General features: G+C 44.3%; 1 protein-coding gene across 1 annotated transcript; it reads right to left on the bottom strand.

Moving 5' to 3' along the window:
* Window positions 1–320: 320 nt before the first annotated feature.
* On the bottom strand, window positions 321–12,194 carry VPS72 (vacuolar protein sorting 72 homolog). Its single transcript, XM_061407136.1, has 6 exons — window positions 11,992–12,194; window positions 8,198–8,350; window positions 7,908–8,022; window positions 7,342–7,518; window positions 1,241–1,385; window positions 321–904 (listed from the first exon to the last, which is right to left on the bottom strand). The coding sequence occupies exons 1-6, from the start codon at window positions 12,106–12,108 to the stop codon at window positions 517–519; spliced, it is 1,095 nt and encodes a 364-aa protein (XP_061263120.1). The 5' UTR covers window positions 12,109–12,194; the 3' UTR covers window positions 321–516.
* Between the last annotated feature and the right edge of the window lie 3,902 nt (window positions 12,195–16,096).

Here is a 16,096-nt window from a genome sequence, read left to right as displayed (position 1 = left end):
GTACAAGGATTTTGTTTTGGTGTCTAATTTTAAGGTGTTTATAAACTGTTAGAGGAATTAATATTTTACAATTTAAAAAGGGAAACTCTGGAAGTTCCCTGGTGGTCCAGTGGTTAGGACTAGGCGCTTTCACTGCTGAGGGCCCAGGGCTGATCCTTGGTTGGGGAACTAAGATCCTACAAGCCATATGGTGTGGCCCCCCAAAAAAACCCTTAAAAAAATAAAGAATAAAAAGGATGACTCATAATAAAAGCTATTAAACAAATATAAAACTCATTCACAAATACTTTTTGCTCCCAACCCTAGATTGGACACCAGACAAAAGGGATCCTTCTATTTTATTAGATTAAAAAACACAAACCTGTAGGAACTAGGGGGAAAGATGTGAAAGAAATACAGAGAAGAGCTGGGCAAAGATCACCGATGACAAAGGGGAGAAGCAGGGCTTCTTAAGAGCTCCAGCTTAAGAACCTTAAGTTAGGACAGGAAAGAGGTTTCTAAGGACCAGACATCCCTTCATTTGATGACAATTTTCTGGCGCAAGGCTCGGGGCCCAGAGCCAGGGAGGGGCTCAGGAGGTGGTGGGCCAGGGCCTAGGGCTGAGGCGGTGGGCGGCAGTCCGTGGGCAGTGATGTACTTCTTGTAGGCCTCACGGATGATCTTGAAGGCTCGAGCAGTGGCGTAGGGTATGTCTGTAACAGGGTCCCGATATAGGGCTGGCCGATGGGTCACCGGGCAGACCTCCCGAACGGGGATCTTTGGGGGCCGCCCTTGAGGAAACCATTCCTCAAATGTGGCATCGTCACTAAAAGTGATGAAGGTACGTGAGCAGCGAGCAGGAGGGATGACGGGTCCAGTCCCAGCACGGGCAGCCAATGCAGAAGCCATGGGAGCGGGATCAAGTCTGAGGGAAAAGACAGAGAAAAACACAAAGAGCTGAGAGGTGAAGACAACAGGTAAAGAAAGAGATCAGAGAACTGAAGAAAGAGCAGGCGGCAGTGGATGGCAACAGTCCGAGAGAATCTATTAAGTGACAGACAGGACAAACAAAGCAGGGCTGGATGGAAAAACAGGAGAGAGAGACTATAAGAAAAATCAGAGCTGATGGGAAAAGGATCTGAAAGATATGCAAGTGTTAGGAGAGCTGTGTGAGGAGAGCAAGTGAAATGGGGCTAAGGGAACACAAGCTGAATTCAGAAGGGAGACATTGCACTCTGTTCCCCGAGATTCACTCACTCACCCTTCTACATCGACATTCTCCTCTTTAGGGCCTGGCTCCCCAACCAGTGGCACGGTCACCGAATGGTAGGTGATTATGGGCCCAGGGCACTTCCGCTTCTTGTGGACCTGCTTCTTTTTGTCAGCCTCGAGCCGCTCATATGTCTCTTCAGGAAGGAATGAGCGGATGGTCAGTTCCCCACTTCCCAAACCCCAGTCCTGTCCTATAGTCTCTTAATTACCCTCCTGGCTGTCTAGTCACTGCTCACCCAAGCCAATTAGCAAAGTCCTCTAAAGCCCTCAAGCATCTCCCATTTCCTAAGCTTTCTGCTTGCCCCTCTTGACATACACCCTGCTCATCATTTCTTAGGTTCACTCGATTCCTCACTGGCTCCGAACAGTAGGACTTCAGAGCTGGAGGGGATCCTTTGGCGAGGAGCCTGCTCATTTCCTCTAACCTCTCGTTACTGTTCTGTCAACTTGCTCCTATCTATCTAAGGCAGCACACTGCCTCTTTAGGATTCCCTAGTGATTACAGTTCTTTCCTACGTTTTAAAAATTATTTATTTATTTACTGAGTTATTTGTTTTTGCCTGCGCTGGATCTTCGTTGATGCGTGGACTTTTCTCTAGTTGCAGCGAGTGTGGGCTACTCTCCAGTTGCGCTGTGTGGGCATCACCTTGTGGTGGCTTCTGGTGTTGTGGAGCACTGGGTCTAGGCACAAGGGCTTCAGTAGTTGTGGCTCCTGGGCTCAGTAGTGTGGTTCCTGGGCTCTGGAGCACAGGCTCAGTAGTTGTGGTGCACAGGTTTAGTTGCTCTGCAGCATTTAGGATCTTCCCGGACCAGGGATTGAACCCATGTCTCCTGCATTGCCAGGTGGATTCTTTACCACTGAGCCACCAGGGAAGCCCCCTTCTTTCCCACTGTGAGCTGAAATATACTTCCTGTTGATACTGTTTCACCTTTTAAGGCCAAAAGGAACATAAATCTAACCTGTCTTCCACTTGACAGTCCTTTAATAGTTGAAATTAGTGCTCATCTCTCTTCAGGCTGATCACAGTACCCCTTCTACTGAACCATTCCTCATACAACATGGTTCTGAGTCACTCCCTCCTTTGCCACCTGTGCCAAAAACACCCTTCTGTTCCTGTACTTACCATGATCTATGGCAGAGGCTGCAAGATAGCAGCCCCCTTCTGTGTCCTGCTTGATTTGCATAGTGTTTTAAAGAAAAATCTGAATTAGTTGCTGACATTTAAAAGTCAGGAAATTACATTCAAACACAGAGGTTTCTGGTCCCTTTTGAAAAACTAAGAAGAAAATCTGGCAACTTTGTATCTGCATTCTCACAGGCAACAGTGAGCTGAGCTGAGTAACTGTCCTTCTTTCAGGCCCTCCTCTCTAGCTCGCCAGTCGCCCTGTCTGGCCCCGGTGACACTGCTCTGTGGCGGTTCATTGTTGGTACACACGTCTCCTAAGGGCAGTGACTGTGCCTCATGTTACCTATACATCATGAGGGTCACGCAGCATTCCACACATGACAGGAATTCAATAAAGATTTGTTAATGTATACACAGATCAAATATTCCTGGTCCCTCTGTCCCCCTTAAATGTGGGTACTCTGAACACAATTCTCCAGGGCAAGGGTCTCCAACCGCTGGGCCGAGGACTGGTACCTTCTGTCAAATCAGTAGCAACATTAGATTAGAAATGAAGTGCACAATAAATGTAATGCGCTCGAATCATCCTGAAACATCCCCCTCACCCTGGGTTCGTGGAAAAATTATCTTCCACAAAATTGGTCTTTGATGCCAAAAAGGTTGGGGACCACTGCTCTAGATAAAGTATGACCAGAAGAGTCCTTTGGATACCTACTCCCCTGACCCCTTCACCTTCCCCAGTGATTTAATCTCCTTTACACTTGAATTCCGGATGGTAATATTGCTTTCCCTTGAGCCAACCTTTCAACTCTTCTCTCAACACTTTCCTGTACCCTCTGTAACCTCTGCTCTATAATCAGCCAACTCATCTATTTCATCAAGTTTCTCACTCAGCATACCTTCCAAAACTTGCCTTACAGGAAACCTGTCATCCGTAGAGGCCACTACTCCCTGCAGCCCTCTGGTGGAGGCTGCTTATTCTCCCACACCCCGGGCAGGATGTGCCTGGGTCTTGTGGAGCCCCACGCTTCAGCTCTCTTTGCTCCATTACCCTAGATACCTCTGTTCTTCTAGTTCTTCAGTACTTCAAGTACCTGAAAATCTCTGCATTCTATCACTCCTTCCAGCCTTCCTTTTCTCTTCATCAGTCATTCTCTTATCAATCTGAACTCTTTCGCCCAAACCTGGAACGAAGAGCAGTACTGGAAAAAAGTTACACAACAGGTAGAATGAAACCACCAGAAATTCATATTCCCAAACTTCAGAAGACCTGCCAACACCAGCAGATGATCCTATCTCCTCAACAATTTCAGTCTTCACTCTCAAGCTTCCAACTCTATCCCCAACACCTGACAAACGACAGTCCCTAAAAAACATCAGATGAGAACCATTATACTGGCCTGCTCTGGATTTACAACCCTATAGCTATGAGCCACCCTTACTTCCTCCCTCTTAACTTAGGCCAATCTTCTACCCGTGCCCTAGCTCCCACCCTGACTCCCACTTCTCCAAAACCCTACACTATTAATGATCCTTTCTTTTCTGTCTTAAAATTCTTTCTGTTACATCTCACCAAAAATACATACTCTCCAATCTTTGAATAAAAGAGAACAGGGACAAACCCTGTCTTGACCCCAGACCCCCTACTGTTCCTCTCCTACCCTTCATGGCCAAATTTTAAAGGTTTGGCTTCCCAACAACTTCCCAATGGCTTGCTCCCCCAAAAATGCTCCCTAAGGTCATTTCTGACTCCCATGTCACCAAAATCAATGGACACTTCTCAGTTCTCTTCACTGGCATCTCAGCAAGACTGAGCAGCTACTGCCCCAAAACATTCTCTTTCCTTAGAGTTCTTAAGACAAACTTTCCTGGCATTTCCCACTCTCTGGCCTTCCCTCAGATCCTTTCCTAAGCTCCTCCTCTTGTAGGAGACCATTACTTTTTAGTGTCTGCAGGACCTTCTTGAGCCTCGGCCTTCCCTTCTTCCTCTATGTTTTCTCCCTGAGTGATCTCATCCACTCCAGTGTCAATTACCATCCACATTCAAAAACTTCCAAATTAGTATTTCTAGCCCAGATATCTTGTTCAAGCACAAGATTTGTGTGTTTATCTGATTTCTCAGCACTGCATGAACTGCTCACAGACATCTCAAATCCAACATGTTCAATTCTCCTGTCAAACATGCGCCACCAGGATCTCCTATGTCAGAAGCCTGGGAATCACTCTCTTTACAGTGGCCTGAAACCATCAGCAGATTATAATTATAGTGACATCAAGTGACCTCATTATTTGTGATATTTCTCAGCCATTTATATGTTTTAAGAGATAACCACTGTTTAAAAAAAAAGAGATAACCACTGTTTTAAAGCACGGCATTGCCATTATACAGATAAAGGGTATATTTCCCATTTTAAAGCCAATATAATAATAATTTTTTTTTAAAGTCATGACAGCTGGACTTCCCTGTTGGTCCAGTGGTTAAGAATCTGCCTGCCAGCACTATTTACAATAACTAGGACATGGAAGTAACCTAGATGTCCAACAACAGATGAACGGATAAGGAAGCTGTGGTACATATATACAATGAAATATTACTCAGCCATAAAAAGGAACTAGTTTGAGTCAGTGCTAATGAGATGAGTGAACCTAGAGCCTATTACACAGAGTGAAGTCAGTCAGAAAAAGAAAAATAAATATCGTATATTAACGCATGCATATGGAATCTAGAAAGTAGTACTGATGAACCTATTTTCAGGGCAGCAGTAGAGATGCAAACATAGAGAACAGACTTATGGACATGGGGGTGGTAAGAAGGAGAGGGTGGGATGAATGGAGAAAGTAGCATGGAAACATATACACTACCACTGCTGCGGCTGCGAAGTCGCTTCAGTCGTGTCCGACTCTGTGCAACCCCACAGATGGCAGCCCACCAGGCTTCCCCGTCCCTGGGATTCTCCAGGCAAGAACGCTGGAGTGGGTTGCCATTTCCTTCTCCAGTACCATATGTAAAATAGATAACCAGTGGGAATTTGCTGTATGATTCAGGGAACTCAAACTGGGGCTCTATGACAACCTCGAAGGGTGGGATGGGATGGGAGGGAGGCTCAAGAGGAAGGGGACATATATATACCTACGGCTGATCCATGTTGATGTATGACAGAAACCAATACAACACTGTAATTATCATTCAATTAAAAACACATAAATAAAGAATCTGTTTTGTTGAGGCAGAGAACAGTAGTTCGATCCTGGTCCAGGAAGATTCCCCACGCCATGGAGCAACTAAGCCCATGAACCACAGATACTGAGCCCTCATGCCCTAGAGCCTGTGTTCCACACAAGAAGCCACCCTACAACAATGAAGAAGAACCTCTGCTCTCGGCAATGAGACAGAGCCTGAGGGCAGAATGAAGACCCACCACAGCCAAATAGAAATATTTTTTTAAAAGTCACGACAATACACCCTGAAAATGTTGAAAATTAATTAAATCTTTTGTGGTCTTTTGGAGTGAAAGTGAAAGTCACTCAGTCATGTCCAACTGTTTTGTGACTGCATGGACTACACAGTCCATGGAATTCTCCAGGCCAGAATACTGGAGTGGGTAGCCTTTCCCTTTTCCAGGGGATCTTCCCAACCCAGGGATCAAACCCAGGTCTCCCACATTGCAGGTGGATTCTTTACCAGGTGAGCCACCAGGGATGCCCAAGAATACTGGAGTGGGTAGCCTATCCCTTCTCCAGCAGATATTCCCAACACAGGAATTGAACCCAGGTTTCCTGCACTGCAGGCAGATTCTTTACCAACTGAGCTATCAGGGAAGCCCCAAAGATGTGCTTCACTGACTGGGAATAGAACCCAGGCAAGGCAGTGAGACCGCTGAGTCCTAACCACTAGACCACCAGCGAACTTTCTGGAGTGAAGGTATCTACATTTCAAAACTACTGATACATTAAACTAAAATGAATTAAGTGAAAGTGAAGTCACTCAGTCGTGTCCAACTCTTTTAAACCCCATGAACTGTAGCCTACCAGGCTCCTCCGTCCAGGGGATTTTCCAGGCAAGAATACTGGAGTGGGTTGCCATTTCCTTCTCCAAGAGATCTTCCTGACCCAGGGATTGAACCCAGGTCTCCCACATTGTAGGCAGACGCATAACCATCTGAGCCACCAAGGAAGTCCTAAGGATACCAAGGATACCATCATACTAAAATGATTTGGGTCCCAGATATTCTGGGTAAACAATTTTCCACATCACAGTAGAACTGTATTTGGGTTATGCACATTCAATTATATGTGTTTGATGAAAAAAAGATTCAGAGAGAAATAGCAAATCAAATATTGTAGAGATTTCACCTGTTATTTTACTCAATGTACATATGGTCCAGAGTGAGCACATGATGCAGAGAGTGAAATCTGCTGCTCCCTCATTCGTCTCTCATGATCTGAGAATGCTCACCGTTCCTTAAAGAAATGTATGCTTTTGTACTGTATGTTCCCATACAGGACTGTGTGCCCAACAGCACATAAACTGAAAAGACCTTACAGAATTTTTACCTTAAAGCAATGTATCTCATGAACAGACTGATTCTATTGAATTTCTAATTCTCATGATCATTAAAGTAGTATTATCATCTCATCACATTTTGTGAACAAGGAAAGAAAGATGCAAGCAGGTTGTAAGTAATTTGCATGCAGTCTTATAGCAAGTGAACAGCGGAGTTAGAATCTGAACTCCTTTCCATACGATTCCTACTTTATACCAAAGCACTTTAATATAACTTGTTCTTCAGAGCCCTCATTACTGCCTACTTCCTTGCTCCTAATCACTTTCTCTCCCCGTATCTTTCATCTGATTTCTCTTGTCCCAAATCTCCATCTGTCCAATTCTTTGGGGCCTCTAGATCTAACTTTTTCTTGTGCTTCTCAGCCCCTCTACCCACTGTTCTCAAAACCAAAGACTGACCCAGTGAACGTAAGTTGAGCTCCTCTGTGATCTTGGCCTCCCTGAGCAGCTCCTCCTGGGTGAGTGGCCGCTCACAGTGGGGCCCCTTCCGTCGCCGTGACTGGCCCTGCCTCTCCTGTACCCGAAGGAATGTTTGTCGTGTGTGCTCAGCTGTAGATTGACGCATGGACTTCCGACCTGGGAAGGAAATCATAGAGGGAGAAATCTTTGAACTCATGTCTACCTTCTCTGAATTTAATTTTAAAGCTTTTTATTTGGAAATCATTTCAAACTTACGAAAAAGTTAAGAATAGTACAAAGAACACCCATGAATCCTTTGCCAAATCCTCTGTTAACATTTTGCCCTATTTGCAATCTGTGTGTGCGTATTTTCTGAATAATCTGAGAGTTAAGTTATGCACATCAACATCATAGCTCTCTTCCCTAAATACTCGGTGTATATTTCCTAATTAGAATTATTCCTACATGCTCATAGTAAAGTTATCAACTTCAGTCAACTTAATATGAATACAGTATTTTATCATCATACTTCATCTTTCTCTATTGACCCAAACATCCTCACTCACTGTCAGTGCCATCATCCTGTAGTTCTAATGGAAGCAGTGCCTTCTCTTCTCGGGTCTTCTGAGAGCTACCAGCTGGGGTGCTGACCTTTCGAGGCCTCAAGCTCTTGAGAGGCTCCTGGGGACAGAGTGAAATCAGATACCAGGGAAGGGAAGATATTGGGAGACAATGAAGACCTTAGGAAGAGAAAACCAGCACAGCAGGAAGTGGGATTGGTGTGGGGCATAATGGGACCTGATGAAAGGGAGAATACAAATTAAGGAAGTCCAGGAAAACCAGGCCTCCCCTGCACCTTATATGCTTTGGTGACTACTCGGCGCTTCCTTCTTGGCTCTTCTGCTTCTCCATCACTGGATGGTTCATCCCCTTCGTCGATGTCAAAGTCAGAGTCCACCTCATCCTCTGTGTCTGACTGGTCCCCTTGATACTCATCATCTCCTGATTCCTGAGGACATAGGGAGATGCCGTTCTCACTGGCAGCAGTTATTAATGCCCCTCTAGGAGGAACAGAATCCCTTTGCCTATTGATAAGGGCTGCCCCACTCTCCTTCCCAGCCTAACCTTTCATTTTCCTCAGGCAAGAAGGGCTGATGGTCTTTGGCTCCAGCACCACCCTTTCCAACGTTAACTGACTGCCCTTTACCTGAAGCACACTGTGTTAAGTGCTGGGGTACAAAAGGATATGGTTTGGTCTCCACCTTCAGGGTCTCACAGTCAAGTATAGGAAAAGACATCATTATAAATGGAAGTTTTAATACAGGGCAACATATAAACTACCAAATGGCAATAAAATGTTATAAGTGATCAGAGGAAGGCACACCTGCAATGGACTGATGGCCTGGAAAAGTCTAAATGTTAGACTTTATTCCTTTAGACCAAGGGTTGGCAAACTTTTTCTGCAAAGGACCAGATTAACACAGATAGTGGGTTAGATTCAGCCAGCAGGTTGTAGTTTACTAAACTCTGCTTCAGACTTTAAAGAATGAAGAGGACTTGAGCCATGGTTTAAAATACTGCTAGTATTTAGACAGCCAAGAGGGAAGAGGGAATTCCAGGCAGAGCAAATGACAGGAACAAAGGTGCAGAAGCAAGAATGTGTACAGCATGTTTACGGAATAAGGATTTAGACCTAAGCAAAGCAGGTTTGTCTCTGGCAAGAAGTCTTCCTAGGTGACTGCCTTTCCTAGGAGACTTCCTAGGCTCCATCACAGCCTTCTTCCAGCATTAACTGAATGCCCTATAGGGCTACAAGATTTGAAAAGAAGGTTGCATTCAATCTAAGAGCTCAGTTGTGTCCAACTCTTTGTGACCCCATGGACTGAAGCTGGCCAGTTTCCTCTGCCCATGGAATTTTCCAGGCAAGAATACTGAAGTGGGTTGCCATTTCCTTCTCCAGGGATTCGATATACAGACAAATGTAAATGTCATGACTTAATGACATTTAACTTTTAAACTTATGATCTTATCTTGCAGGACAGTGATTCTCAATTCTCTCCCTCTTACTTGCTCCAGCACTGATAATCACTGCTGAAGTAAGCCAAAGTTACTGAGAAATATGTCTCATTCCTCAGGTGAGTTGGGACAGAAAAAGAGTTGGGTCCTACTACCATGCTCAGACGGTAAAGAATCCACCTGCAATGCGGGAGACCTGTGTTCGATCCCTGGGTTGGGAAGATCCCTTGGAGAAGGGAATGGCTACCCACTCTAATATTCTGGCCTGGAGAATTCCACAGACAGAGGAGCCTGGCAGGCTGTATAACGCATGTTGTTGCAAAGAGTCAGACACAACTGAGCGACTTTCACTTCACACCATGTATAATGGGAAGGCACTGAAGATTTGGGAGGAGAGGAAAGCTACATACAAGGAGTGTTTCAGAAAGTTCTGGAGGTGGTGGGATGGACTGAAGTAGAAAACATGTAGTAGAGCCTAAGCCTGAGTTTGGGCTAAAACAGCAGCCACACAGGAAAAGAGAGAGGAAAAAAAAATGCTTGGGAGGAGGGGAGTTAACTGAGCAGGGCAGCACCTCAAACATGTGCCTTTCTCTTCAATCACTGACGAGACTGACGGGTTACTCTTGGTGCACTTGGTGCCAAAGCAAGCAAATAACACAGTTGACAAGCCAAGGCAGCCAGTATTCAGTCTTGTATTGGTGACCATCATTTCCTCCCAACTAATGTTTGTGAAAGACAGCCTGAGAACACATTAATCCCCTCAGCCCTGACCTGGTATTAAATCATATCACCAGAGGGTAGTAGTTCAACTACATATTAGCTTAGTGCCCAACTGAAATGCTTTCACTAAGTTACGGATTTATTATCATTCCTTTGGCTTTTATCGAGGGTCATTAAGAGACATGACTAGTTAAAAGAATGCTTTTACATCATCTACCAAACCCCTGCTATTTTATTTACAAGGATGTAATTCTCCTTAGGACTTAATGCTGAATAAGTATATCTCTCTTAAAGAACTTAAATGCTTCTTTCTTACAAAAAAAGAAATTCAGGATTTGGCTGCCAGGAAACTCACAGCTAAATTTAATATCAACTGTTATTACCATTTTAGCAGAGGCTCCTGGTACAATTACTTCTCATCTGTCTCTATTTTTACTGTTCCTACTTTTTGTTTATATCATAAGCCTTCTTAAATCCTTTTTGGAAGCATGAAGGGTACATATTAAATAACGACTCGTAAAATGACAGGAATAGGAAAATGGCCTTTGGAGGAGAGATGAGAAGGTTCTATTTTAAACTTACTGGTTATGGCTGTGTTAAGTAATGATTCCTAATCAGTCACCAAGTCCTGTGGATTCTAATTCCTTAGTTTCTCTTGACTCCTCCTGTTCATGTTTCTCTACTCTCACTGCCTCCTCCTACCATTTTCCTCATTATAGAGTGATCTTTCTAAAACACAAATCTGACCATGAAATAATCTTCTCAGTCCTCTGAGTGAAGAATAAAACTTAACATGGCTCACAACACCCTACAAGAATGGGCCCAGGCCTACTCCCTCTATTCTTCTCCTTCCTGGTTTGGAGTATGAGAGCAGCTGTGCAGGTCCCAGAGCAGGCTTTCAGTGCCTTTACATATTCCGCCCCACCCTCTTCCAGGACTAATGGTCATTCTCTCCCTGCTTCCAGTCCTACTGCTCTCCATCCAGCCAAGGCTCACTTTTCAAACTGTCCTCAGCTTAAACATCACGTTTCCCAGGGATGCCCATCCCAAACAACTTTGTCTCCCAAGTGCTACCATAGCACCCTATGCTTAACACTTTTCTCCTTACCACACGATATTTTAACTGACTGTTAACTCAGCTAGGTCACCCACTGGAGTCTGGACAATGTAAGGATAAGGTGGTGTTTTTAATACTCTGTTTCCTCAGCGCCTATCACAGTGCTTGGCTTGCTTTAGACACTTGACACATTTAAAAAATGGACAGATTCAATCAATACAAATTTAACTAGTGTCAACTCAATCCAGTCATTGGACTAGGCACTCGGATGTACATTGTTGAACAGAACAGATCATCTCTAACCTTACAGAACTTACAGTCTATTGGAAGGTATAAACAAAATATATCTAACTACAAACTAAAATATGTTCTATGAAGGACATACATGGGGTCACTTTTCAGGACAGTCAAGAAACAGTTATCTAAGAAAACATTTACAACGATATATGAAAGCTGAAAAAAGGAGTTGGCTAAGTCCCTCTATCTTTTTTTCTGAGAGATTCTTTTCTACAGTTCAGGTGAATAACCAGGCAGTAGGCCAACGAATATACACCGCGTGACTAGGATGTGCCTGGCGTATGCTAGACGTCAGAAGCGCTGAGATGCAGTTAAGGAAATAGTAGTTTTCAGCCACAGTCTGGGGTCCTTCGGACAACTACTCCATTCCTGACCCCTCCAACACTATTCAGGGCTCCCCCTGCTAGGACTCCAGTTTATCCCCCCCATCTCGCCCACCCCATCTCCAGTACCAGCTCCCAGCACTCCTCTCCCCCGCCCCCTTCTTTGTCCGAGGTTTCTCTCTCCGTCAGGACTCCTTTTAGCTTTATTCCCTCCCTCTTCCTGGGCCCGGCTCTTGCCTCAGTGAAACCCCCATAAGTCGTCTGGTAGAACTCATCTTCCTCCTCTGCTTCCAGAAGCCCAGAGAGCCGGTTCCCCGCGGTCTTCCGGGGGGCGCGGCCCCCAGCCAAACTCATAACGCCTATGGAGACTGCGCTGCCACCACCAAGCCCCTCACCCAGCGCCGTTCTCTAGGCTCGGCGCTCGATACCACTACCTGCGGGCGGACGGCGGAAGCCGGTCGTCTACAGACAGAAGTAGCAGAGCGTCGAGAAGTTCCCAGTACAGTCCCCTCAGTTCAGTTCAGTTCAGTTGCGTCCGACTCTTTGTGACCCCATGGACTGCAGCACGCCAGGCTTCCCTGTCCATCACTAACTCCCGGAGCTTACTCAAACTCAGTTCCATTGAGTCACTGATGCCATCCAACCATCTCATCTTCTGCTGTCCCCTTCTCCTCCCGCCTTTAATCATTCCCAGCATCAGGGTCTTTCAGACCCTTTCAGACCCTTTCAGAGTCAGTTCTTCTCATCAGGTGGCCAAGGTATTCGAGTTTCAGCTTCAACATCAGTCCTTCCAATGAATATTCAGGACTGATTTCCTTTAGGATAGACTGGTTGGATCTCCTTGCAGTCCAAGGGACTCTCAAGAGCCTTCTCCAACACCACAATTCAAAAGCATCAATTCTTCCGCGCTCAGCTTTCTTTATAGTTCAGTTCTCACATCCATACATGACTACGGGAAAAACCATGGCTTTGACTAGACGGAGATTTGTTGGTAAAGTAATGTCTCTGGTTTTTAATATGCGGTCTAGGTTAGTCATAACTTCTTCCAAGGAGCAAGCGTCTTTTAATTTCATGGCCTTCTCAACTCTTCAGCCCCGCCCACTCCTGCGTTGAGGCCACCCCAAGCTCCCCGCCCCAGTAAGCAAGTTTATCCGGGCTGTGGAATGATAAGACACCAGGAGCCCTTTACCCCACGGACAGAATTTGGGAATCAATAAATTTTCATTTAGAAGAGGTCAGTTTCCCTCTGCTCCCGTACGTTTTTCATTCCGTTGTCAATAGAAACCTTTCTGTTATTGTTCAATCGCTAAGTCGTGTCGGACTCTTCGACCCTATGGACTGCAGCACTCCAGGCTTCCCTGTCCTTCACTGTCTCCCGGAGTTTCCTCAGATTCATGTCCACTGAGTGGGTGATGCTATCTAACCCTCTCATCCTCCCTGTGCCGCTCCCTTCTCCTTCTGCCCTCAGTCTTTCCCAGTATCAGGGTCTTTTCCAATCAGTTCACTCTTTGCATCAGGTGGCCAAAGTATTGGAGCTTCAGCTTCAGCATCAGTCCTTCCAAAGAATATTCAGGGTTAATTTCCTTTAGGACTGACTGGTTTGAGCTCCATGCAGTCAAAGGGACTCTCAAGAGTCTTCTCCAACACCACAGCTCAAAAGCATCAATTCTTCAGCACTCAGCCTTCTTTATGGTCCAACTCTCACAACCGCACATGACTACTGGAAAAACCATAGTTTTTTTTTTTTCCCAACAGCATTGACTTTTATTCATTCATGTTGTCACCTGAAATGTCATCTGTTGGATTTAAATGTTCATTAATGTAAATGGCTGAACAAATCCATTTTAATGGATATTCAATTCATTAAAAAAACCTCAATATCCCACATAGTTAAAGTCACTTCCACATAGCCTTGTGACAACTCCCACACCAAAACAGTACTTTATTTTGTAAATTTTGACCCATTATTACTCCCATGTTATGGTCTTTTCAGCTGTCAAGCGTACAAGGTGAAGAAAAAATTTAGTTAGATGGGGGTTGCATCTGGAAAACAAATTCCTTAAACTCCACATACACGTTTCAAAACTGCTGGGTCCCAAGTCCATCTATGAACTCCCAGGCTGCCAGTATCATGTGCAGCATACTAAAGCTATACTATCTGAATAGCTTATTAATTCTGCGTAAATCAGGTCAATCAATGTGTCAACCTGTAACAGACAGCACACTTTTAACTGAACATGCAAAATATTCACTCTCTTGAACTTTACATCATCATTTGATGTCAAACAATGAGGCAAATCCCAACAGTATATACAAAAAACTGCTTTGCATTTACAAAAGATTGTTTCCCATACTGATTAATCTGGACAGCTAAATGCTCAAAATTCTCCAAGCCAGGCTTCAGCAATATGTGAACCATGAACTTCCAGGTGTTCAAGCTGGTTTTAGAAAAGGCAGAGGAACCAGAGATCAAATGGCTAACATTCACTGGATCATCAAAAAAGCAGGAGAGTTCCAGAAAAAACATCTATTTCTGCTTTATTGACTATGTCAAAGCCTTTGACTGTGTGGATCATAATAAACTGTGGAAAATTCTGAAAGAGATGGGAATACCAGACCACCTGACCTGCCTCTTGAGAAACCTGTATGCAGGTCAGGAAGCAACAGTTAGAACTGGACATGGAACAACAGACTGGTTCCAAACAGGAAAAGGAGTTCATCAAGGCTGTATATTGTCACCCTGCTTATTTAACTTATATGCAGAGTACATCATGAGAAACGCTGGGCTGGAAGAAGTACAAGCTGGAAATCAAGATTGCCAGGAGATATATCAATAACCTCAGATATGCAGCTGACACCACTCTTATGGCAGAATGTGAAGAACAACTAAAGAGCCTTGTGAAAGAGGAGAGTGAAAAAGTTGGCTTAAAGCTCAACATTCAGAAAACTAAGATCATAGCACCCGGTCCCATCACTTCATGGCAAATAAATGGGGAAACAGTGGAAACAGTGGCTGACCTTTTGTTTTTGGGGGCTCCAAAATCACTGCAGATGGAGACTGCAGCCATGAAATTAAAAGATGCTTATTCCTTGGAAGGAAAGTTATGACCAACCTAGACAGCATATTAAAAAGCAGAGACATTACTTTGTCAACAGAGGTCCATCTAGTCCAGGCTACGGTTTTTCCAGTAGTCATGTATGGATGTGAGAGTTGGACTATAAAGAAAGCTGAGCACCAAAGAATTGATGCTTTTGAATTGTGGTGTTGGAGAAGACTCTTGAGAGTCCCTTGGACTGCAAGGAGATCCAACCAGTCCACCCTAAAGATCAGTCCTGGGTGTTCGTTGGAAGGACTGATGTTGAAGCTGAAGCTCCAGTACTTTGGCCACCTGATGCGAAGACTGACTCATTTGAAAAGACCCTGATGCTGGGAAAGATTGAGGGCAGGAGGAGAAGGGGACGACAGAGGATGAGATGGTTGGGTGGCATCACTGACTCAATGGACATGGGTTTAGGTAGACTCCAGCTGTTGGTGATGGACAGGGAGGCCTGGTGTGCTGCAGTTCATGGGGTAGCAAAGAGTCAGACATGACTGAGTGACTGAACCGAACTACACTCATTGGTTTATGCAACTTCATTGAAAAAAATAAATCAATTACTAGCAGAGTTATTAGTTGATCACTCATCCATTGACAACTTGCACCATTTATTCAGTACTATATTAAACAGTGTATTGGAAGACAGATTAACTCCAAGTTAGAGCTCCAAGCCTCCTAACAATTTAAATGAAAATTTAAAAATGTTTGAGACCGTATTTTCGAATACAAAGTGTGTTTGACTTCCTATTTCCATTCTCTGTAGAACAAGAACAGGTCATTCCTTTATTGACATGCATAAAATACATCACATTTTCTGTTCTGCTGATGCTATAAATTCAATAAATTCTCCAGCCACATCAGTTATGAGCATAAAGTATATCATGTAACTTCAAATCTCTAACAGTGGAATGCTTAAACAAGGATGGATGCTGCTAGAATAATGCTGCTTCCTTTGATGTGACAACTCAGCATCCATCTCCCTCCCTCTCAAGATGATTCTTCAGCATGTTTGAGCAGTGAGGAAAGGTTTTAGTCTTATAACCAAGTTAGAGTGAACACATTGGCCACATATTACACATGCTACATTTTTAAAAAATATTCTGAATCTTGCACAACTATTCTCTTATAACTACTTTACAGTTTCTAAAAGCAGTTATTGTCCAAAGCTGGAAGAACTTAAGTCTTCTCACATGAGCATGTGAATGGAGGGAGGTAAACAAAAAACATGAGGTCTGATACGGGAG

This window comes from Bos javanicus, chromosome 3 (assembly GCF_032452875.1).
Source record: "Bos javanicus breed banteng chromosome 3, ARS-OSU_banteng_1.0, whole genome shotgun sequence".
Taxonomy (NCBI): Eukaryota; Metazoa; Chordata; class Mammalia; order Artiodactyla; family Bovidae; genus Bos; species Bos javanicus.
The sequence above is the reverse complement of the archived record's forward strand: the minus strand, read 5'-3'. Positions and strand labels throughout refer to the sequence as shown.

Bases quoted from the DNA above. Each gene is read 5' to 3' on its own strand.
- VPS72 (XM_061407136.1), bottom strand. From the start codon at position 12,108: ATGAGTTTGGCTGGGGGCCGCGCCCCCCGGAAGACCGCGGGGAACCGG. The intron at 7,519-7,907 runs GTGAGTGAGGAT...TTTCCTTCCCAG, and splicing joins ACAGGATGATGGCACTGACA to GTCGGAAGTCCATGCGTCAA. The intron at 905-1,240 runs GTGAGTGAGTGA...CTTTTCCCTCAG, and splicing joins GAGAATGTCGATGTAGAAGG to ACTTGATCCCGCTCCCATGG.